This window comes from Melospiza melodia, chromosome 3, assembly GCF_035770615.1.
Source record: "Melospiza melodia melodia isolate bMelMel2 chromosome 3, bMelMel2.pri, whole genome shotgun sequence".
NCBI classification, from domain to species: domain Eukaryota; kingdom Metazoa; phylum Chordata; class Aves; order Passeriformes; family Passerellidae; genus Melospiza; species Melospiza melodia.
Genome location: NC_086196.1, coordinates 107,691,793 through 107,716,932, shown reverse-complemented (window position 1 = coordinate 107,716,932; position 25,140 = coordinate 107,691,793). Strand labels below are relative to the sequence as shown.

The 25,140-nt window shown below is 45.9% G+C and overlaps 1 protein-coding gene across 1 annotated transcript in view; it reads right to left on the bottom strand.

Annotated features, from left to right (window-relative positions):
* Positions 1–23,044, bottom strand: part of SYNDIG1 (synapse differentiation inducing 1) — a 53,175-nt gene extending 30,131 nt beyond the window's left edge. The window contains exons 1-3 of the mRNA XM_063152524.1: positions 22,955–23,044; positions 12,572–13,125; positions 4,626–4,763 (exon numbers count right to left, since the gene is read on the bottom strand). Of these exons, the coding sequence (XP_063008594.1) occupies positions 4,626–4,763; positions 12,572–13,051 (618 nt within the window). The 5' untranslated portion in view covers positions 13,052–13,125; positions 22,955–23,044. The remainder of the gene's footprint in view (positions 1–4,625; positions 4,764–12,571; positions 13,126–22,954) is intronic.
* Between the last annotated feature and the right edge of the window lie 2,096 nt (positions 23,045–25,140).

Genomic DNA, 25,140 nt, shown 5'->3' with positions numbered 1-25,140 from the left:
AGCAGCGCAGAGAGCTCAAACCTTTGTGTGGCAGCCAGCAGAGACTGGGCTGGGCAGCCCCAGAGTACACACAATGCCATTTACCCAATCTCTGTGCTCAAAGGAACAGCCCTGCTTAAGCAAAAGAATTGTGAGACTTGGTATCTGGTCCAGGACAGCAAAACAAAGGCCTTTTATTTCCATTAAAGCTCATCATTTTTAGACAGCTCTTTTGTTCAAGCATTACTTGGACCAAGAAATAATGCAGTGTGGAAAAATCTCTTGAAAATGCAAAAGCCTCCTGCCTGCTTTGCTAGCATTGCTTCAGCAATGCTGACCAGCATATCCTGCAAGTATAGATCTTGGCCTGTCACTGCCAAGGAAAGAAAAATACCACATTTTTTGTTCTTCTTTTGCCTTTTCTTCTTTGATATAAGAGGTTGCTGCATCCCCTGTACAAACACACTCCTGGCTGTGTGTCAAGCTCTTTATAATAGACCATATTCATTTTTTTATGGAGTAAAGTGGGACAGATAAGAAACAAAGCAGGGTGGATGGATTAGAGCAGGGCATCACCAGCCAGGCTGGTGGAGTGTGGCACATCATTCTGCTGTTCTGTCTCATTGTTTTCCCTGTTGATGCAGGGACTATGAGCCACCTTTCTAAGGAACAAACAGCAGATAGCACCTGGCTGTTATTTCTCTGTCCTCTTCTTTTGAAGTTGGATGTCAAAACCCTATGCCAGAAAAGCAAGGACCATGAAATCCATGTGTGCTGAGCACTGAAACTCTGGAAAAAGCTAGAATTCATATTATTTTCTACCTTCCAGTGGAAACATGAACATTCTTTCCTTCTCCCCAGTGACCACTGAAATATGTCAAAATACAGATATTTTCCTAAAGCCCTTGTCTCTGAAGAGTGGATGAAAAGTAACCAAATATTTCAGAAGTTATCACGAAGAAAGACAAGCTATTCTTTTTTTTCTGTTCACATAGGCTTTGTTTCCCTGTGAAAACTGTAGAAAATCCTTTACCCAGTGAGACAAGGAGAGCAAATAATTACAAAGCTTTGCATCCCTGCATGCCCCTGCCAGGGAGGTAATTACAGCAGGGAGCCAGAGCAACACACAGGCAGGGATTGCTCCCCTGTGCTCCCAGGGCACTCTGCTGCCAGGGAGGAGGGAGGGAGGGTGGGGTGGATATTTGAGAACCTTGAGCACATGGAGAAGTGTGCAGAGGGGTTTTTTCCAGGTGTGTGTCCAGGTCAGAGTTGGGTGGAGGTGTTGTGCACGCTCTTGTTTCTGCCTGCAAGGGAGCAGGCACAAAGTGAAGCTCATTCACAGCATCAAAGGCTCAGCTCTCTCATAATGAATCTCTGTTTACAGTAGGGAGGGAAATGTGTGACATGGTATTGCTCTCGTTCCTAAAAATAAAAGCAGGGAGGAAAAGAGGATTCATGCAAAAAAGACCTTTCAAGATTGTTACCACCACCCCCCAGCCCAAACAGAAAGCCTGACAGCCCCTGAGAAATCATCTGACAAGTTCAATGGTAAACTTGACATGACAAAAAAGATATATTTTTAAAGTTCTTTCTTTGATTTATGAGGCTTCACACTTACCTACAATCTACAAAGCTAAAAATATCTTTGGAAATAAAAACTGAGGAACCCTCAAGACTCCAGAGGGTGGTGATTTATGAAAAAATAAACATAATGAGGTGGGTTTTTGATCACACACTGCTTGTGGGGAAGAAGTTTTGGTGAAAGACATAATTTACTTTCCTCTTTACAAAGGTTTCCTTGCAAAATGCACAAAAACTCCTTTGATTGAGCTCTTCAGCTATTGACTAATGAGGCAATCCAAACAATGGCAAGCCTAAAAACTCACAAGCCTCATTGTGGAGAAGCAGATGTGAGAGAAGACAGGACACCTGCCTGAGAGTGGAGCTGAGAGGAGCACAGGACTGGGCAGCTACAGGAGGTGGGAACAGACTCTTGTGGGAAGGAAAACACAAATAAAACCAGAAGGAAATAACTGGACAAGTGGGCAGCACAGTGATGGCCTCAAAGCTCTTTGTTTTTCTGAGGGAAGATGTGAAAAGCAGCAAGTCTTACCTTTGCTTGGGATAAGATCACCAGGTGACATTCTGCTTGGAAAAGTGGATATCCCAATGGGGAAAAAAAACATGTTGAGCTTTCATAAATTGCATTTCTGAATCCACTGCTCCTCCCTGCTGGCTCACCTGTGGATGCACACCTTCATTGCCACCACAGAGGCAGACCCTGCACAGCTGCATCCCTCAATACAGAGGCTCTGCAAGAAGCCCCAGGTCAGCAGCACACTGGCAAGAGCCTTGGTGGAGACAATAAATCCCACACAGAGAGCAGAAACACCACCTGCAGGAGCAACCTGGCTTTCATGGAGCACAAACCCCCCAAAATTCAATCATTCTGTTGGTGAGGAGCACCTCTGCTCTCTTACAGCATCCAACCTTGTGTCATTGTTTTGCAGTGTGACACAGGTGTAAACATCATAAATGTGCTGGCAGGTGATGCAAGAATAAACAGAGCACCTATGCCTGTGGAATGAGCTGTACTGCAGATACACCTGCTGCAAACAGAGGCTTCATCTCCAAATGACCAGATTTTTAAAACAAAATTCGCTGCCAGTGCAGTATACTGCATCAAAAAAGCCATCTCCCATCTCTGAGTTTCCTACGTGCTATGATTTATTCCCAGATGGCCTTTTTGCTACAACTGCTCAGGAAACTTTGGGAAACATAGAATTTTCAGAAGCTCAAGCAACTGCAGAAAAAGAGGTTTGATCATGAGTAGCAGGAGTTGATCTTTAGCTACACCTCTGGCTTGTGATAAAGAAGGGGGAAAGCTGGACTATTCTTTTGAATTAACAAGTGATCTGAAATGTTATGAAGGAGTTTAAGTTGAATGAGCTATATAAACAGAAATCACATATATGGTTTATGTGTCCAAGTATGAGTTGATATCACTGTCAGTACCAGCTTAGCAAGGTGCAGGGTTTTGGTGGTTTGTACCAACTATCTCAGCAAGCTCGCAGCCACAGGAGGTTTGGACTTAATGATGGTTTCATTTTTCCCCCAGAAAATGCCAGTTTGTTGGATGTGGGGTTCTGCAGAAGACTCACTTTTTCCATGTGTTTTCCCAGGACTGTGATGGACCTGCTGAATGGGAAGGCAGGGAGAGAAAGGAGTTCCCTGGGAGCTTGGGGAGAGGACAGAGAGATGTGATTTTGCTGGACTGGAACAAACTGGACCATTTTTCTAAAAGAGATTTAAAAATTGCATTTAGGCAGCCACATTCAGCTGTTCTTCATCATTTTACTAAACCAAAAAACACCCAAGTTTTGGTTTTCAGATGCCAAAATCCTTCAGCATAGTACCAGCATTTTTCCCTGTGTTCATGCTTTTCCCACCTTCTGTATTCTCCCATGGAAGACGGAGGTTCCTATGGACTCATGCTGGCTCCTGGGATCCATTCACAGCTGGATGCCCTGGCCTTTGCACACTGGTTCTCAGCACATTTAACTCCTCAGCCATATTGCTTTTTAGTATTAATCACATTGGGGGGTTTTGTATTTATTGGATCGTGCTGTGCTTTCTTTGCTCAGATAAAACTTTCTCACAAACAATCAAAACTCAAACAATCAAAACTTGTTATTTTCCACAGGACAAACACTAATTGTCTCAGAGGCTTCTCTGAGCAAAGACAGATTGTTCATTTGAAGTAAAAAAAAACATAGTTCTCTATCTCTTTTTGAGGTTTTTTGTTTTGATTTTGAAGAGTAGGATTCTTCAGATCTGAAGAGCCTTCTCTGGTTTGACAAATCAGCAGGGCTGGTAGATGTTTAGTGCAGGCAGATTAGAAAGACAGCTGAGAGGGTGAATGTGAAGGATGCTGTGGAGCAGAGACTGTAGTTTGCAATAGGCACTAGAAAGAAATATAATCAAATGTTTCCTCACAGTTGCTGATGAGGCTGCCAGTGTGACTCCTTCTCTGTCACCTCACATTATCTGCCCTGCTGGGAAACTCAGTAATTACATTGCAGACACTTATGGAGACATACTTGTCGAAACAAATGATGGGCACGAGGTGATTGCGAGTTTAGAAATGTTAAGACTGCCTCGTGAAGAAAACAAACCAAAACACAGTCGCTTCTTTGGTAAAAAAAAAAAAATATATATTTGCATATTAAAATTTGAAAGGAAGAACTGACTGAGCAATTTTTTTCTGTGGGAAAGGAAATGGTTTCTGGAAAGCAAATTCACATCTGCAGAACAGAAATTATTTTTATAATCTTGGAAGGTTATTCTAGCTTATCAGCTTGGGACAAATAGATCTGTTTTCCCAATGGGAAAGCCAAGTGTTTGAGCTATCAAGGGTGTTTTCTGTTCAAAAGCCAAGTCCACAGAGGATTCTTAGCTGGACATGTAACCTGACATGGACCCGACCAACTAAAAGCTAAAATAATTTGTAGACCCCTCCCTTAGCAAAGTATCTCAAAAGGCAGCCACCACTACCACAGACACACGTCCAGGTGGGGAAGATGCCACCCCTTGAACCACCTTCCACTGCCCTAGAGAATGTCTGGCAGGAGATGGTTTAACTTTACCTCATGGGACAGGTAAAAGGCAGCAATTCCCAGTGGCCAGAAGCAGCAGAGCATGGAGAACACAGTGAGGCCAAGATGATCCCTTGGTGGCATCATCAGGAAGTTGTCTTCGCTCTCGGTGTCACTCGAGTAATCGCTCTGCAGAGGCAAAAGAGAGAAACACAGATGGGCTGGTTAATGACATTATTGCTCTTCCTCTGCCATCAGCCAGTTCTCTCATCATTTGACCATTTCTCCTCCTCTTCCTCACCCACTGTGTCACAGATTTTATCACTGTTGCATGAGCTTGAAAGGAAGAAAAGACAAATGTAAAGATATCACTGCAGGCAGCTGAAAAGGAAGCCCATTAAAGGAAGGGGCTCTCTAGTCAGATGAACCAGGGTGAATATTTCCTTTTAAAAATAAAGGAGGAGAGACAGAGGGAGAAAATCCACAGTATTGCTGAAACCATTCCTTGAAATTGTGCACTCACCTGAACAGGGGAGATACAAAATCAAAAAATGCTTTTGATTTTTCAGATTTTTGATTTTCAGGTTTTTGTGTGCTGGCACAGTATCTGTGGAGGCCACCTTTCTGAAATTTCAAATTGCCTTTTCTTTCACATAAAGATGAAATGGGGAAGAGATTTCACAGGTAACTTTGGCCATGTGCTCAATCACAAAATTATCAGTTATGCTGCTTCCCAAAGGCCAAGTTGACTCACCAATGAGTTACCAAGGGTGAAAGAATAATTCTAATCATAAAGTCCGGACCATGCAGACCAACTGTGAACCAGAAGGATGAAAAAATTGTTTAAAAATCCAGAAAGAAATCAACAGCAAAAGGTACCTCAACTCTTCCAATTAAACACTCCTTTCCCCAAGCAAACCTTCCTTCCCAACATTCTCTCTTACAACAGGACACCGCATCCTGAGCTTACCAAGAATCTCCTCCATTCAGAGCTCCCCCTGACATTGGGATTATTGATAATTTGGCTACCTAGCTCTCTGTCTTCACTTATTCCCTAATCTGCAAGGGCTGCACCCTAACACTGAAGAAGCTTGATATTAGTCTTATTGAGAAGTCAGAATTATATTTGTCAGTTAGGGTTCCCTTCCCTTCCCTTCCCTTCCCTTCCCTTCCCTTCCCTTCCCTTCCCTTCCCTTCCCTTCCCTTCCCTTCCCTTCCCTTCCCTTCCCTTCCCTTCCCTTCCCTTCCCTTCCCTTCCCTTCCCTTCCCTTCCCTTCCCTTCCCTTCCCTTCCCTTCCCTTCCCTTCCCTTCCCTTCCCTGGCACCATTTCCTGAGTTTGTTGCAGAAATCAGGCATTGGAAGGCAGAATGCCACAGAAAACATCTACACAGGAAGGAACAAAGAAGGGAAGCCAACTCCATTTGTAAGGTGCTTTTAAGATGCAGTTTCATCACAGTCTGTAAGTGATGAAGCAGATATAAGCCTGAGCAGATAATTTCTGATCAGAGGCAGCTCTTTCATTCTGTAGAAAAGCTGAAGTGACTGAAAGAAGAATAGAGGAAAGCAGACACAAGGTGCAGAGATGGTGATGAACCCTTTTCTGCAGTTGTAATGGATTTTCTATAAAAAAAAAAAAAAAAAAAAAAAAAAAAAACACCCAAAAAAAAAAACCAAACCTTTTCTTAAATCAAGGCTGGCTACCCCTAAAAGCTATGAGCTTTACCTCAACTGAGACATTACAATTGCTCTGCAGACAGCCTGCCAAACACACTGGAGATGTCAGACAACAGGGTCTGCTCTGAGCTACAGCTGCCAGCAGCCTCTGATGGATATTCAGGAAGCAGCCCTTTTACTCTTTTCCTTCAAAGCAACCAATTCAGCAACATGCACACACTGCATACAAAACTAATTCCTTGTGTGGCCCTGTGGGATCTGCCTTCAAATCCAGATGGTCCAGTGGTCTGGTTTGACAAAGACCAACACAACACTGCTCCAAGTTAATATGTGCTCTGTTTCCCTCCACACAATGCCTGCTCCAGTAATGTAGTTAAGCAGGATGGCCTGTTCTGACCAGCACTCTGCATCCTTCTGCTCTCCTGCAAGTGTTCTGAGCTCACCTCCATGCAGCAGATGCTGAAGGCAGCAGCTGGATGGAGGCTCTTCTGTCAAAGGCTGTAGTTTGTCATGCTCTGCCTCCACACACTCACTCATCCCTGAGCAGCAGGGGGATGATTATTTATTATCTTTATTTATTATTTACTATAGCAATTATCTTGCTGATAACTTCTTAAGAAGTGATGTCTCTAAAGCCTGCTATTTATTTAATTATGCCTATTTATTTCTCTATACAACTTTGAGTTTTGCAGTTGATTGCCTTTCAGTTTTAAAGGCATTTAAAGGAGCCACAATGCCACAATCCCCTAACCCTGACCTGCTGCAGCTCCTCTTGTTTCCCCAACTCCCAGTGTAAAAATTGCCCTGTCAGTCAGGCAGCCAGCCTTGCAGAATGGGCTCACAGAGGTCTCTCCTTGCTTGGAAAACTTTTCCCATGTAACTTGGCAACACCAAAACTCAACAGGCAAAAGCCCTCTGGATGTAGTTGCCCAGGCCTATTCTTCCTCCTTGATCCCTGGACTTCGATCACCTCCCTTGTGGTGTTTTCTGGACCCCCACAGCCAGGCTGCTCCTCAGGATCTGGCATCCAGCACGTTGCCACTGGAAGGGGATCACTGCAGACAGCAATGAACAACCTGCACTAAAACAAGCTGGGGCAAGTGCTGTGACCCTTCATGATTGTCCCCTTTTTGCTTCTCAGCTGACACAGCAGTCCTCAAAGACGTGTGCCAAATATCCACCCTCTGCAAATGACAGCAAGCAGCTCACCCAGGGCTCCTGCCACTCACATCCCACATCCCAGGCTGCATCCCAGAGACATCCCTGCAGAGCTTCAGCCTGGAAACTCAGGGGGGTGATGATGGGAAAGGGAATTGCTACCATTAACAAGATTCATAGAAGGGCACTTGGGCACTGCTGAAGGTGACTTCCCAGCCGTGCTCCCCTCATCTGGAGCTGGTTAATAGAGGTTAATATCCCTTGGCAGGGCTCAGTATCTCCAGATTTGAGTGGCTTCTCCTTCACAGGAGAAAAATAAGTCAAATGCAAAGTGTAATCACTCTTGGAACCTGTTAACAAAGTGCCTTTGAAGGGGCTCAGAGATATAAAGTGTGTCCTGTGGGTAGGATGAGTCAGTGCTGCGACTGCATACCTGAGTGCCACTCCTCTTAGGAGCTCATGCCAGGGCACCACACCTCTGACAGCACACCTGTGCTCTTCTGAGCATATGCCATGGGACAAAACCACTGAAAATTACATTCCCATAATCTCAACACAGCCCTAGATGAGTTTGGGCAAGGTTTTTATGGCACTGTTTTCCTCCATTGCCCAGGTGCAGAACAGGAAAAATGTTGTACACCCAGTTCAGAGGAGAGCTGTGACAGCCAGTGAACTCATCAGTAAAACCAGGCTGCAAGGGCCTGTCTTTGGGTTGCAGAGCTCTCTGAAAAGGGAACTCTGCCATGCACAGCCCCCAAGGAGTGCTCATACATGCCTTCTGGATGCCTACAGCCAGGGGAGGCTGAGGACACAGCCCAGTGCAGGAACACAGGCTGGAAGCATTGACAGAAAGCATGTGTGATTTCATGGGGCTTGATGGGCATCAATTTCCTCAGGATCTTCTCTTCATGTTGCAAAAAAATGTCTCAGAAAATGCTTGGGAATGGTAAGAAGAGTGGTTGGATGGAACAGGATCCAAATTCTATCTCTACAATTTCATGCTCAGGATGAGTTTTCACCACAGAATCCAGCAACTTCTAGTGGGAAAAAAAAAGAAGAAATGTATACCTTGAAAGCACTGCATTTCTTTTCTTCTTTCAATCCCAGAACATTCTATTTAATTTGCTTTTAGAGATTGTTTCAGACATTGCTGGGAAAAAGTAAGAGGTTTTTAAGAGACAGCTCCAAGGTATTCTTTGATGCGATGTAGATGAATAATTTAATTTGCTGCCATGAATAGCTTGGGTTTCTCTAAATAAGCAATCTACCTAGTGGCTAGGAGGGAAACTAGCAGGAGTATAATATGACAAATGCTATTTTTGGATAAAAGATGGCACATGAACTCTAACAGGAGGGTATTTCATCTTGTAACTCATTTCATATTTCACAGCCGCCACATTTGACAAGTTGTCTGTCTATTAGTTGCGGCGTAAAGAACTCATAAGATATTTATAAATTTTACAGAGATACCTAAATAGGGAATCATTTGATTTCAGGGATGGGCATGGAAAAGAGAAGTTTAAATCCCTGACAGAATGTGCAGCCTTCTGTTTTCATGCCTGGAAATTGCTGGAGCAGAGCAGGGCTCTATATGCTAATGAGAGCTGTTTCTGAGATGTTTTTCCCTTCAGACAATTACAATTTTCTTAGGCAGACTGAACAACACTCCATTGGGACCTGAGAAGCACTGCTAGTAAAAAATCCCTACTAATAAGTTGTGAAATGTTACTGCAAGTTACAACGCATGATCAGGATGTCTCCTGCTCCTCTGCCTCATGTCTCATGTTCTTCAGAGTCCCTGGGCTTGGGAAGGCAAGAAGGTGTCTCCTTCCCAGCAACTTGTCCAAGACATGCTGAGCTGGATAGACCCATCCTGAGGATGGCTGACAGCTAACAGAGAAGCAAACCCTGCATCTTGGCTTGGTCAATTCTTCAAACCAAAACCAAATTTACCAAAATGGCTGTGCTTTTTGTCCAGAACCTTTCTCTACTGCAAAGTTTTCTGCCAGAGAAGAGCAACCTTTCTGGTTATCAAGAGCCCAACTCTTTTCAAATAGGCAATCATGTTAGAAGCAGTCTGACCTGCAATAAAATTATTTTCTGCATGTATCCCTCCTGAGAATCTTGCATTGAGGTGGGGGAGGGACACTACAAATGCAGGAGATTGATTTTTTGGCATTTCTATAAAATTAAATATCCATCCTCAAAAACCCTAGGCAGGAACTCTGGTATAAAACAGGCAGTGCCAGGGAGACATGGAGAAACAACAATGACTCACAAGCCCATGGCTGGTGTGTCTTCCAGAAGGCATTTTACAGAGGTGTTCAAGCTGGGACTCCCCTGACAGGTGGAGAACAGGAGGTAGCCCTCAGTTTTCAAGAGAAAAGAGCTCTTCTGCACAAAGCTGCCCTCTTTGCCAATGTTTCCAAAAAGGGGCTAGTTTATAGAGTTTTCTCCCAGAAAGAAGTGCCAAAGCAGACATGAGCCTTGGTCTGCTGTGACGCTCTTCAGCTTCCATGCCTTGAGGAGCTGTGGCTTGACAATCAACATGACAAGATACACAACAATATCCTGTGCCACTCTCAGTGCAGACTCAAACCCTTTAGGACTCTCACAAGGGGGAAGAAAAATTTGCATCTCTGTTGTGTCACTCTCTTCCTCCTAACTTCTGCTCCCAGTCCTGCTGCTCACTCTCTCCCATCCCATCTATTAGTACCCTAAAAAAGCGTTTGCTTCTTGTAAGTGACTGGCAGGAAAAAAGTTCTTTCTATACTGACACACTTGTGCTGTGTGATTCGGGTGCTGGTTTTGTGTAGCTAACCATCTGGCATGGTTCATCACCTTACTCAGTGACTGTTTGTCCTTAAGTAGTGCTCTTCCATTCCCAGAGTCTCCACACATGAATTTAGGTCTCTAATGAAGCTGTGCTTTGGCCAAGTCCAGGAGGATCTCATGCACCTGGCCACACAGACACAGCCCCTGTGAACCAGAAGACCACAACACAACAGACATGTTTTTTTCTGGTCTGGTGCTGTCAAATTCCTCTCTCCTCTCCTGCATGATCAGCTGCATCTGCAGAATTTGGACCTTCCTAGAATGGAAGCTACTTGCCATGCTGAGCTACTTCTGCTGCAAATAGCTGCTCAGCAGGTTGGTCCTTTGGGATCAGGGAAAAGTTCATGTAAGAGTGTGAAAATCTCAGTGCAGCAATGGAGACAGACCCTGGCATCAAAGCAGAGGCTTCTAGAAAAGCAAGTGTTTCCAGCTAACCAGGTCCTTATCCACACCATGCCTGGATTTCTCCTCTCCTATTTCTAGTGAAGGAGAATTTTTGATGGAGACAACAACCCATGGGGTGGTGTGTACTTTGTGAATGTCTTATTCTGAGCACTTTGTCAGCACCTTGACACAAAGGTCAAGATGGTTGTGCACACACCTGTGTTTGTTAGCAGAGTGTCACCCCAAAGGGTCAAATGAGACAGGGAATCTGTGATTCCAGATGCTCTATTCTCATTCAAGAACTGCCACATTTCATCTCAGGAGGTCTGTTTCCAGAGAAACAGGTCAGAAAGAAGAAGGAGCCAGGGAAAAGGATGCACACGCTGTCAGAGCATGTTACCAAAATTTACTGTCTCATTTCTCCCCTGAAGATCAGGGGAGGATGAAGTTCTACAGCTGGTTTCTAAGACACAAAGCTCTCTGTGAAAAGCTGATCAAGTTCCTCCAGTACCACTTTGAAGAGGTTTTTTCCTTATGCTGCTCATTTTCCCAGCCTTTTTTTATCTCATTCTCCAAAAGTTGACTCAAGAATGTCTTCTTGACTTGAATTGATGAGAGTGAGATTTTTTTTTGCTCCCTGAATATCAGGCCAGATGTGTCAATAACACCATGTGTGCTGCAGTCACTTGTGTCACTACTTCATGAGAGAAACTGGGGCAAAAAGACAGCAACCAGGAATTTTGTTTTGATTAAGGAAATTATACTTCCCACAGTCAATTCTGAAATTCTGTGGAAGGTTGTGATTTGAGCTAATATTCTCACATGCTTCAGAGAGAAGCTTTCTGTCTCCCTGTGGAGGCATTGAATACTGCATTAATGGCACGCACTGCGAAAAACACTTCCCTCTTCCCACCTTATCAATACAGAGAGAAAAGAGAATAAAAGGGAAGTCAGGCTCTTGCTGGATTTCCCCTGTGCTGATCACAGGGTGAGATACTGGTATTACGAGAGGCAAAAATAGAAATGTTAGGGCTTGTTAGATCTTGGTCCTAACCTAAAATCACAGCAACAGAGAAACACGACCAGTGTCCCGATATCAGCTGTGACATTCATGTTTGAAGGCATAGCTTTGCTCTAGACAGCCAGAGGGTCTTTGCTAGTCTAGGAGTCTCTGACCAGTGGTGGAGGAAGTTTTCAGATCACCAGCATTATGTTCGCCCTCCATTCCCACAAAAACTGGCAAACACAAATCCCTGTCACACTTGGGCCTCTGGCTAATATATAAAAAAAAAAAAAAAAGAATTGCATAATTTAAGAAAGAACATGGTTGTTTCCATAGCCTTCCCTGTTACTGTACAGTGAGCAATCAATGAGGCATGGGACTACTGAAGAAAACATTGTATTTGGGTCTAAAAAGTGTTTTAGCTCCATCAGAAAAATATCATTTATTTCAGAGATATGAATCCACTGCAGCTTGAAACCCAAAGACTTCCGTTCCTGCATTCATTCCGAGACAGAAATGTGTTGTGCCTGAGCCAATAATTTAAAACATTCTGCTCAAGTCAGGTGAAGGCAAGAGATGATGTTGGCCTGCTGAGTAAGATGGGCTCCATGCAGATAGACAGATGCTCCCAGCCCCAACAATACACAGCATTTAAGCACATGGGTCTTCCTCTGTTTCTGACCAGCCCCTTCAGAGGCAACAGGGAAATGCTGATCTCCATTAGGGCCAGTGGGAATTTTGCCATCTGTATCCACACATCTGAGACCTTACCCAACAAATAAAGATGAGCAAATTCATTGTCCTAGTTGGAGGAAAAAGTGATACAGCTGACCCAAAAAGCAGCTGATCCCCTGCTGTCCGGCTCTAGGGGGTTGTACACTTTAATTTCAAACACACCCTCCTCCTCCCTGCCTTCCCCACATATCCCAAGAGACATCTGACCTCTAATTCCTGGAAATCCTCCTCTTCCTCCACCTCATAGGAGAGGGTGTGGATCTTGATGTCGTCGGCAGAGAGGTCGATGAATTTGCTGTCCGGGTACTCCAGGCTGTCCTTGGCGGGCGAGCGCTCCTCGATGAAGGTGGTCTCGCAGCACTCTGAGCCCAGGCCCTCGCCCCACGAGCGCAGCACGTTCTCGGAGTAGAGGATGATGTTGGGCCTGTAGTGGGACTCCACTGTCTGCTGCAGCATGCTGGGGTCCAGCAGCTGCTGCACGGGGTCGCTCCTGCCGTTCTCGGGGCGCCTCGGAGAGGACAGGCCGCCCGCCCGGTGGCTCTGGTACTGAGGGGTGGGGTACACGGAGACCAGGCCATCCCGGCTCTCGGCCACCAAGTTCCTTGTGTTGATTAAACCATTCCTTTTCCCAGCCTCAGTGATCTTACTGTGCATCAGCACGCTGTTCTGCTCAACCAAGCCATCCATACTGGGAGGTGTCACCCGAGGCCTTTCTTTTGCCGTGCCCTAGAGCTCACGCCGGGTGAGTGGCTCCCATTTTCCTGATGAAGAAAGGGAACAAAAACAAAGGTGAGGTGTAGGGGGATAGAATATAAGAAAATAAAGATAGTGTAGAAAGTAATCTTACCCCTAAGGGAGTTGCAGCTGGGCCAATTATCAAAGATTAGGAGCAGGCCTGACTTTAACAGGCCACAGTGTAATAACCAATGAGAAAAAAAGTGCTATAAAAAAAGTGGGGTGGCTGGTTGAGAAGGGAACTGGTGTCAGTTGGCTGCTTTGTGAAGAAGAAAGAGTCAGTACTCTGAGGAGCTGACCACGAGAAACAAGAAGAAATTAAACTTTTGTGATAGGAGACAACAGTATGGAACCCCTGCAACAAGATGACAACAATGAGGTCAAAGGCAATGAATTGAAGAACTCAAGTCAGCTTGTCTTCCATACAGTCTCAAGAGAAAACAGAGCCCCATATATGTGCACACCCTGATTTAGTTCTCCAAATATAGCTCCACTCAAGGAGACAAAGAACACCCCCCCCACATATCCATGGGATGCAAGGAAGCAGATGAGGTGAAATGTCTTGGTGGTGATGGACCCCATCAATGAATGGTTGTGGCACCTGCTCCAGCCTCCCACAGGTACACAGCTGTCATCCTGGAAACAACATCCATTTCCTCTAAACACTTTGTATAAGAGATGGGGGAAAAGACCAAAAAAGATCAAAACAACAACAAAAAATATCTCCCAAAAGAATCATTTTCAGTTCTCAGAAACATGCAACTGCAAAAGATGGGCAGGTGCTGTGTTCACCTGCCAGTATCTGCAGCCACCCTTTGCCCTTGGCAAGAGCTTTACTATCCTTTGAAAACCCATTTTTTTCCAGCCCAAACACTTTCTCACCAGGCTGCTCATTTTTCTCAGGTGTAGTCAAAGGCAAATGCCTTTTGAAATACTAATGTATTGGCCACAGGAACTGTAAATTCAGGAGTTTGTTTCTGGGCATGAGCATAAAAATTAAAGACATACTACTGGCTTCAAAGTTCTTCATATTAGATCCTCTAAGACCAAGCTATTAATGCAGGATTACCTGTCCCCATTGTGCTGTCTGGAGGAAACCAAGAATGAAGTACACAAACACATAAACATACCTAATTTTTTTACTCAATGCTTTCTATTTCCCTTTAATGTCAGACAACCTCTAACAGAGCAATGTCTAGCAAAATCCCAGTATTATTTCCTCTTAACTCCAGACTCCAAACACCTTCAGTCTCTCTTTTGGATGCAAGAGGTATTCAAACCACTGCTAAGAGCTGTTCTAACACCACCAATTAAGCAAGAAACTTGTTTAACATGCACAAGAGCTTGACCCAGAGTGCTGACATGTTCACATTCACGGCACTTGGTTTAACGTGCAGAAGCCCCATTTTTATTGTGTTGTCAAGTATTTCAGTGCTTCTCATAAGTGAACCAGCAGGAAAGCTACAGAAGAGAAAATCCACCATGGTGGGATCCCATGGAAGTTCCATGGGCAGTGCAGGTAGCAGGATCATCCTGCTGGGCCTCCAGCTGCCTGACCACAAACATTCCACTTCCTCCTCCCAAAGAAAATGTATGAAAGTACATCCCCATGGACAGAATATGAGAAACACTCATCAATTAAAGAATAAATTCTCAGACTTTGCTCAGTTTCTCCCAAGCTGGCTTGGAAAATGTAAGAGGCCCCCTAATGCGTAACATCAGGCATCAATTCTACTGAAGCTGAAAGGATTTCACCCAAAAACTGCAAACCGTCTTGCAAACACTCTTATCCCTGCCACCTGACAAGCTAAGTGAAGTGGTCAGGAGGAATATGCCACAGATGTAGCAGAAATTGGAGGAAGACTCACAAATCAGACAAATCATCTCCTAGAGAGATGTATGAAGAGGTCAACACTTTGTCACTGCATCAGTGGCTGGAAAACTTGGGTCAGGCCTAGCACCTGCCTGTGGTCACCTCATTTCAGCAAAGTCTGGCTTGAGCAGCACTCAGGAAAATGCCATTTCAGGGCAGTTTTATTGCATGCCTTGGAGCTGCTTTGTTTCTCAGCCCTACCATGGATCTAAACATCTATGTGGCAGGTCCTTACCTTCTGTGCATTTCAACCAGTCTTGTAAACAAATATTGCATATTCTGAGTGACACTTTTCCCTTGGTAATGGGCAAAAAGTGGTAAAAACATCCAAAAGGAGGTGAGGATAAGACAGGGAGCATCCTTCCCTCACAGAGCTCCTCTGATAACAGGGATAGTCCATTGCTCAGGACAGGAGTCCCACATAGCAGGGCAGGCAGTGTGCCTCAGGGAAGGTCTGCAGGGAGATGGGGATGGCAGCATGCAATCAGGGAAAATGCTTTAACCCCAGGTGCTTTTTAATCTGCAGCTGGCTGCCTGCCCTACCAGAGCCTGACCCAACATTCTTGGCCCTGCAAGAGTATTGCCTAATGGGAAGAGGCGGATGAGACTCAGGCCTTTTCAGGATAATCCATTAAGAGGAGGGGAAAAAAGAGAAATAAATAATTATATTAGTATTTCTCCTGAAATGGGATCCCCCAGGTTGAGATGGGGGTGTGACAGAGAGTGGCACATGGTCACTTAGAGTGATGCTTAGGGGAAAATGCACCTGTGCCTCTGCAGTGGCTCAGAGCCTTTGTCCTGCCTGCAGGGACCCCTGGACATGGATCTAGCCACTCCACTTTCACCAGGGGCTTTCCTGGACATGGCCTGGGCCAAGCTCACATGCCTGTCCCAAAATTAAGATTGCCCCAGTTTCCAGGCCCCTGTAGCCCAGAATCCCTGGATGGCAGTGCCAGAGCAGGTAACCCCTGACAGACCACCTGAGGAAACTGTAGGGTGCCTTCTCTGCAGGAAGCCAACATTCAAAGCAGAAAAAAGCTCTCATCACCTATGACCACAGTGAGGTTTCAGAATTATGTTGACAGGAAAATGAAATTCATCAGAGCTCTTGAAATAAGAAAGCTTTTCAGTCTGCTCCAAGATGCAGAGTTAATTTTAATTGGTTGGATTCAGGTTTCTTCTGTTTTTGCATGGTTTTAATTGTCCCACAAATCATTCAATGGCACTGAGGCCAACCAGAAATAATTCTGCATTTTCATACTTGAGACTGGAACCAAAAGGAAAAGCCAAGTTCAAGTTATTAACAGATAGATACATAATCAATATATCAACCTTCAATCTAATGTTTACCTTGGGGGTTAGACATTTTTACCCCAGTCTGCTATAAAAAGTGAGTCCATTAATTACTTTAACCTTCACTCTTTCCAATTTCTTGGATTTCCCCCCTCCTCCTTTCTTCTTTTAATAAGAAGCTGCGAGCAGTGCCAAGATCTCTAGCCTGCAATGCTGTGGTTTATTAAGCTATCAGTGGTGTTACAGCAGAGCCCAGCTACAATGAGGAGCTGCACTGAGAGCCACGCTCTGCTGGGTGTTCTGCAGCCTCCTGCTATGATGACAGTGCCTGACAAACTAATTAAGCACAGGGTGTGAGACTGAGAAATGCCAGGTGTAGGGAGGGCAGGGAGAGAACAGCTAAATGCTGTGCCCCAGGTTTGAGCAGAAGCCAGCTCTGTTACTGCCCACCATCCCAAAACTCCTTTGCTCTCTTGGCACCTGGCAGGATGCTGTTTTCCTCCTCTCTCCTTGGGACTTTGCACAGCTTGAGGGCTCTTCAGCCTTCTGGAGACCCTTGCCAGGCACCCAGTGTCCTGTGTGAATAAGCAGTTGGGAATGCAAACACCTGAATTCTGAGCAAGCCATAGAGTTGGAACATTGAGCTGTGGCTGAGCAGCTCCAGGCACCTCCTCAGAGCAGACCAGAAGGACATTCATCCTCACAGACCAAGCACCACCATCCCTGCAGACTGGTTTGTTGGCAAGAAAACTGGAAGATGAAGGCAAGTGAGGCTGAAGGCAGAGTCCCCATCTGCTGTCAAAGCCTGAGGCTGTACCCTCTGCCATTCCCTGCAGATCTGGCAGGTCATCAGCCAGGAAAAAAGCATCAAAAACTCGTGTGCTCCTGCACGGGGCTGCTGGATATCAGCAGAGACCTTTTCCCCATGAAGGCAGTCAGGCACATTGGGAAAAAGCTGCCCAATGAGGATTTTCAGTCTCCATCCTTGCAGGTTTTGAAGACCCAACTGAATGAAGCTCTGAGGATTGTGGTGTGATCCCAGAGCTGACCTCTCTGAGCAGGAAATAGAGCTACAGACCTCCTGAGATTCCTTCAACTTGATCATCCCATGATTTTAATCCCTCTGATCCTTACAGATTCCCACCTGTCTCCCATGCTCCCCAAAAGTACTGCTCCCAAATCCCTCCGTGATGCTACATCACCAGAATGGCAAGAAGTGGCAACAGTGACCCTCTGTGCCACCAGCAGAACGTGATTCAGCCCCAGGATTATCAAAAATTCAGACTGAACAAAATGCCCCTGTGTTTGAAGCTGGTTTCCCCTCCTCTGCCAGTGAGGAGGAAGGAGAGGGGAGAAATCTCTCTTGAAGAGCATTCAAGCCCCACATAAGTTGCAGATTCCCTGGCAATGAGCTCTCAGGTAAAAGGGGGTTTCTACAGCACAGTGCAATAAGCTTTCAGCATAGTTCTAGGCATTCCAGACATTTAGAAACTGCAGCAACAAATACAGACCTTATGAATGAGAGAAATCACAGGCAATGTATGGATCTGGAGTGCTGATTACAAAGTGAAATATTTAACAAAATGAAGGGCAAAAATCCCCTTCCCACCTGTATTTTCCTTCTTTGGTTCAGCTGGGCTTATTAAAGTAGATTTTGTTTCAAGGGAATGCTGTATTTCAGCAGCTGGAATTCCTTTTACTCTATTAAGTAAACTACAGGGAGTTTTGTAAGGCAGTGCAACTTACTCACACTGGGAAAATTAGGAATGCATGCATTAGTGATAGCTAAATGTTTCATTGCTAACAGTGGAATTAAAAAGACCTCCATGCTATTTTAGTATTACCAATATGCAGCAAATCTGCTGTGAGATGTGATCTGTCCTCCTGAAAACCAGGAACCTGGAGAATGGTGAAATGCCCAAGGTCATGTCAAGACAGAGCTGGAAATAAAATCCAGGTCTCTTGATTGCCTGTGCAGAGATATATGTTAAAACAATTACCATCTGCATATCTGCCTGAATAATTGATTGCTTAATTCAGTATCTGAACTAAAGAATGGAGTGGGGAAGAAAGGAGGAATTACTTTGCGTTGACCTTATATATAATAATGTTATTCCTGCAACAAAGTATTTCCTTTTGAGCAGATGGAAGTATTTTGCCCGAGCTAAAATGAAATGCAGTGTTTCATTTATTTATTTTTAATTGAACAAGCTGGCTTTTAATTCGTTATGCTTCAAGTTGCCTCCAATTAAAAAAAAAAAAAAAAAAAAAAAAAAAAAGACACATTCAGACTTTTCCAGTAATTCTGATTCAAAACTCAAATTTTTCAGCCATAATTCTTAGTGGGGTTCAGTCTGAACTCACAACTTTTTTCATTCACTGCACTTTCCAGGTAATAAATAAGTGGCCTGACTAAGAGCATCTTGCTCTGGTGTAAATAACCCTGGCTGTTGTGGAAGGCACTGGTGTAAAAACACCTTGACACCTGCACCACTTCTGGCAATTACTCTGCAGAGTGAAAGTAGTCAGAAAGTCTGGCTGTCTTTTTCCTGCTGTGTTTTCAAGAGGTTCCCCAGTACTGCAGAGCAGGAGCATCCTGTTCCAACTCCCCATTTCAAACTGGAGAGATTGAGCCATGAGGAGCAATTCTTACTTTAAGAGCTTCCAAAAGAGAATTTGGGAGTCTCTCCCACGAATACCAACATCACAGCATCCCCTGGCCCTCTTGGTCTGCCTGTTGGCTGAATCCTGTTCCTCCCTTGGACCTAAAATCCCTGTTTAACTTGTGACACAGACATGAGCACCCAATGTGGATGCAGGACTGGCCCTGCCAACTCTCTCCAGCCTCATTCCTGATGGGCAGCCAAGCCCCCAGAGCCCAGTTCTTGCACACACCCTGCTCATCTGCCTCTGCTTGCTTTCCCACCCTGCAGGCAAGGAGCAAAGCAGGGTAAGACACTGCCCCACACTCTCTCTGCATGTGAACCCCCAGTGCTGTGCTCCAGGCTGGGCTTGAGGTATTCCTGAAGCACAGATGGGAAATAAAGAGCTGACACAACAGGAAGACAGTGTGCTGGTGCAGACTTGGTGAAAAATGGAAGTTTCTGTCCCTCCTGCCTCAAGCAAAGCACCCCAGGGCTGTAAGTCACTTTGCTAGAAAAACACTGCAAAATTACTGGAGTCAGTTCATCTGTGCAAGGATGATTAGAGTAAACAGATGCTTCTGGGGCCATAAAATCAGCTGTGCTCCATAAGACAGAAAAATTGCAGAGCCAGGACTGTACCATGGGACAAAAGCCTTACAGAGTAAGTGATTTAGCCATGGTGAGAGTGGTAGCTGCAGGCAGAGAGGGCAGGCAGGGGAAAATGAAGCAACAGCATCAGTGGGCCATAGTTTGACCTTTACAGACCTTTATTAACCCTACACTCACCCCTCCCTGCAGAAACAAAAATGGAAATGAGTAATGCTGGTGCCCATTAGAGTCAGGGCATTGTCTGAACACAAAGTCCTGTCCTCCTTGTTCTCTGAGAGGAGAAGGGATATAGGACCTCAGGGACTTGTGTATGGGAGGCACAGGTTTGGGCTGGCAGCATATCCACACCACAACCTTGCCTCCATGATCCTGTGAGCCACGTGCAGCTGGAAGAGGGGAGATTGTTCTGTTGCACAGAGCACCAGGACAGGAGCTGGAAGGTGGGTGGGTGACATGGGGACATCACCCACTGGGAGAGGACTGGATAAATCACTGCATGTAAGGGACAGCTGCTGTGGGAGATGTCCTGAAGCAGCACACTGAGCACAGCTGCCCTGCAGCACCTGACACCAGGCTGGGTGCCGTTCCTAGGTCCTTTCTCTAGTAGCTGAACTGTTTAATTATGCCCCATCCCTGGAAGTTTTCTGGTTAGATGGGCCCTGAGCAACCTGAGCTAGTGGAATGTATCCCTGTCCATGGCAGGGAGTTTGGAACTACATAACCTTAATATCCCTTGCAACCCAAACCATTTTATGATCCTGTCCTTTAGCAAATACCATTTTAGAGTTCTTTGTTTTGCCTGGGGATTTTCAAGGTATCTGAGCAGTCAATCAAATCACACAAACCCCATAAAAATTCAGCCAGAATTAGCCAGCTGGGTGTGAACAGTCAGTTCATTCTTCTTGTGCTGCTGTGCAGCCTCAAAGTGTAAGGACAGAAATCCATCACGGATTTGGAGAGTTATTGATAAATCAGAGAACTTTGAAAATGCAGGTTTTATAGGGACACAGATACAAATACACGTCCATAGGGATGCCAGGTATAAAACTGGCACTGCTAAAGCCATGCATGGACTCACAGCACTCATGCTCTGCACCACTGCTTCAAAATGCAGTCTTTGCTTGTGCAGTGAAAACAACCAGTTTGTCACTCTTCTGATTTTACAGCGCCAAAATTGAAATCACAAAATCTTTTGATTCTCAGGTGCTACAGGTTAGAGCAGTTCCACGTGAACCTCAGGGTCACAGGCATCTACATCCAAAGAGGAACATTTTGCTGTGACCCTATTATTCAAAGTAGTTTCCAGCTTTTTTTGCCAGAGAAAGGGCACTCAGAAACATCTGACATGATAGCTGGAGGATGTGTATTCAGACACTTACACACAGCCACTCTTCATGTTTGTCAAAGCAAAGCCGATGAACACGCTGAGTATTTTTCTCCTGTGCGCACCTCTGCAGCTATTTTCCTTTTTTTTTTTTTCCAATTTCACAGTACAAACCAAAACCTGTGAAAATTCGAGTCTCCAAAGTGAAGACAACAAAATTTGGGCTCTTAATAACCACACATGTAATCTGCAATCTTAACAGCCACATGGACAGTATTAAATAGCTCTACTGGAAGCATTTTACAGCTGTCTGCAGATACAAATTTGCTGTAGAGAGAAAAAAAAGACCAAAAAAAAAGCCTTATCCAAATACATTGCACATTTTCTCTAATACTGTTCTCAGAAGAAAAAGCATTTTAAACCCTGAGAGCATCCTTCCCTCAAGTGAAATGTGTTGTGGTGGTGCCTGTGTACACCAATGCTGCATTACATCTGCATTTGTATAAGGAAGAGCCCTCCTCTGTGTGTGAGATTTATTCCAGAGTGTGTGGCACCAGTGGTGTGAGACATCTGCCTGCCCAGCTAATGAGAGGAGACTTCATTTAATTCCTACAAATGAGTTTATCCTACACACACCCTGGCATGATCTGTAGTTACCAAAACTGTCAATAAAATGTCACCTTGTCCAGTAAAATCAGTCATTGTCTTAGGAGCGAGGTAATTTGAAATTAATACAGACCATCAACTTGCAGCTACTTTAAGGATGACAGTTAATTAACTATAATTAAAACTAAGTCATTTAAATACAGGAATGTAGGAAAGTGTACTCTCTGTCCTGACTGCTTTTTAGAATACCCAAATATCCCCTTCAATCTGCCAGCTAATGCATCATATTGAGTTTAAGACCATCAAAGCATCTTTTAATTGTTGATAATGCTCTGTTTACACCAGATTAATATCTAATTAACTGTAATTTGAATATTTAATCTATCTGCACAGTTTAGATGATTTTTTTTTTTTTTTTTTTTTTTATTCTATCAGAGGCTACAGTTTCCCTCCAGTGATTTTAAAGGCACAGTTCAACAGATTGCTCTCTGGAGCAACTCCTGCCACTCCTGCTCCCTGTTCTGTCTGGGGGGGGGGTTGGTTATACCCCACCACCACGGCCAGTCCCACACAGACCCTTGCACCTCTCCCCCTGCAGCACACTCCTGGCTGGGGAGCGCTGCCCATCCCACTCCAGGAAGGATTGTACTCCTGGAATGTCAGTTCCAGAAAGGTCTCAGTGCACTGCCAGCCTCTTCCTACAGAACTGAGCCCGCTGTGGGATGCTTTAGTGGTACCCGGGTACTCCATCCAGAAGAACAGGGCAGGTACGGGGAACTCCCCCAATGTCACCCCACTGCCACCGGTGGCAGAGACCACTGCTGCCTCCGTGCCTCAACCATCCCTTTCCCCAACTTAGCTCTCACTGCTCTCTAACTACACCATGGGAAGGAAAAGAAATTCAGTCCGGCGCCTCTCCGGAGCAGGATAGCGAGGGGAGCGGGCAGATGCGGCCGCCAGGAGCTCGGCATCCCCGGAGCTCTGCCTGCCCCCGCAGACCCCTGCACAACCCCTCTCCCCCTTCCCTGGGCTGCCAGGGAGGACGGGAGCTGGCAGGAAAAGCTGCCACAGTGCGCTAGATGGGATTCCTCTCGGGGAAGAGGAGGGAAGGGAAAAGGAGGAACCCGCGCGCACTTTCCCTTCCAATGTTCCCAATCTCGCCGCGCACTGGAAAAGCCTCTTCTCCCCCCAGACCCCGCCGGGCAAGACCGAGCACGGTAATTTGGGCTTTCCGCAGGGCACCGGGGAAGCACTCTGCGGGCGGCCCCGCTCAGCCCCCGCGTTTCCCTGCGCTGCCCCGTAGGCTGCGGGAGCCGCGGTGCCCCCGCCTCCGCTCCGCGCTCCGGGGGATGGATGCTCCGGGGATGGATGCTCCGGGGATGGATGCTCCGGGGATGGATGCTCCGGGATGCGGCGGAGCTGGCGTTTGGCGCATCGCTGCCCGTAGGGGATGGGATGGGATGGGATAGGATGGGACAGGGTGGGCTGGGCTGGGGGTCACTCACCTCGCTGCAAGGTGACCGCGGCGCGGTGCTCCCGGAGGGGCGGCTCAGCGCCCCGGCGCTCCGCCCGGCAGCATCCCCGCGGCGGGGGCGGCGGCGGGCACCGGGCCCGGGGGATGCACAGCGCCCGCCGAGAAGGGGCTGCGCCGCCTGCACCGCCTCGGCGGCACTGTGCGCTCGGCAGGAGGAGGAGGAAAAGGAGGAGGGAGGGAGGGAGAGGGAGAGAGGCAGGCGGAGGGAGAGAGGCAGGAGGAGAAGGAGCCCTGCGCGGCAGCGCGGCCAACTTTCCTTCTGCAGCGCAGCAGGAACAGCCTCCCGTCCCTCGGAGTGTAACCCCCGCCCCGGGTGAGTACGGCAAAGCCCTCCCCTCTCCGACCCCCCTGTGCTCCCTCTCCTCCTCCCCTCCAGGCCTTTTTCCCATCCATTCTCCTCTGTTCCCCGCACACCCGGGCTCAGCGAGCCCTGGCGGGCACCGCTCCTATCACCCCAGCCCGGCTGCCCCACACCTTGCTGCCCTGCAGCCCAGGGACACCGGCACTGCTGCCCCAGCCACCAGGCACTGCCAGCACCCCGGCACAGCTCCCCAGGACCGTGGGGAAGCTCCAGCAGCTCTGGAGAACTTTAAATGTTTGTGGTTTATTTTTACAGCGCAATGCCGAGCGCACTGGGCTGCATCGAGGGGTGTTCCCCTCTCTCCTAACAATCCTGCGCGACAGGGGTAAGCCATGCTCATCCCTCATCCACTCCTCTTTCCATCCCCAGCAGGCCTGCTAGCCAAGTCATTTGCCTAAAAGCTTCTCTTTCACCACTTCTTTCTAGATGCTTCAACATCCGCGGCTCAAAACGCTGCTGGGAAATCACATGCTCCGTTTAGATCACTGCTTCCCTTTGCCTCCACAGGGACAGAGACACCAGGATGGAAAGCCTGGTGCATTTTTGGCGCCTCCATCTCTCAGGGATACGGCTTCTGCTTCTCACAGCTTATTTATCATTTGTTATTCATAGTCCCCAAAGCAGGCATGCCAAATCTTTGCTGAAGGAGAATGTTCAAGATTCAAAACACAAGTTAACTCACTTGATCCCATCTTAGGGTTTTTCTCCAGCCCTGCTTTCTGCTCTTCAACAAAATTTTATTGGTGTTCCAAACTCACTTTGTGTTTAGCATATCCTAGTGGTATTCACAGAAGATTTTTCTCTCCTTCTAAATATCTGGTCCTTAGTTCATTCCTGAGTTGATGTGGAGTGCAGAGAGGTTTTGTATCTTGGAGAAAACAGTTTCTTCTTTAATATAATAGGCACTGGGAGACAATTCATACATAATCAGCAGAAAGAAATAGCCCCAAATTATGATCACCCTGATTCTCCAGAGTGTTTTTCACCTTTAATTTCTTGTGAATAGAAGTCTCTAAATCACCATCATTATGCCTTTATCGAGTAACACGTTTAGGCCTTTCCATCCTATTTGTACAGGGACACAACTTTAAGGGGGGTTGGCTTGCAGCCAAAGGTATTTCAGCTCCTACAGTGCAAATTCATCAGTCATCACTGCTACTGATTGGAGGTACCAGCTGCTTTGGATGGATGGTGAATTCCTGCTGAAATTCATTTTTCAGTGACCAAATGTATTTGTGAAATAGGGGGAAATCCAAAAAGATTTGTTGGGATTTTTTTTTTTAAAGAAAAAAATTTCATTTATGCAGAATGGACTGGAGAAGGGATTTCCGGATCATCAAATCAAATTTTCTTGCTTCCAGGCAGTTTGTTTCCTTCTGGCCAAAACCCCAAAATATGGAGTTTTTTCCATAATGTTATCAAAGTGAGATTCAGTGACATCAGGGAAGTAATAATTTCCTCTAACACTGTTCCTTTGCGTTTGCCATTCTCCCTGAATCAAACTAGGCACATTCTTCTTTCAGTCTGGGTACACCATGGCACTTTGTGTCCATGAGGAAACCTGATCTCATTTGGTTTACTTGAATTTTTCAGCAGAACCAAGAAAATCTAAGTAGAGGAGCAATCACAATCCAGCAATGACAGGGGTTGCAAACATTGCTACAGACCAGAGCACACTTCTCCCTTTCTTTTAGTTAACCTCTTCTCTTGCCCAAAACCATCACAGCATTTACCAATACACTGATTAACTCATAATTAACTAGTTTTAATTATGGTACTACATTTGCCATAAATTG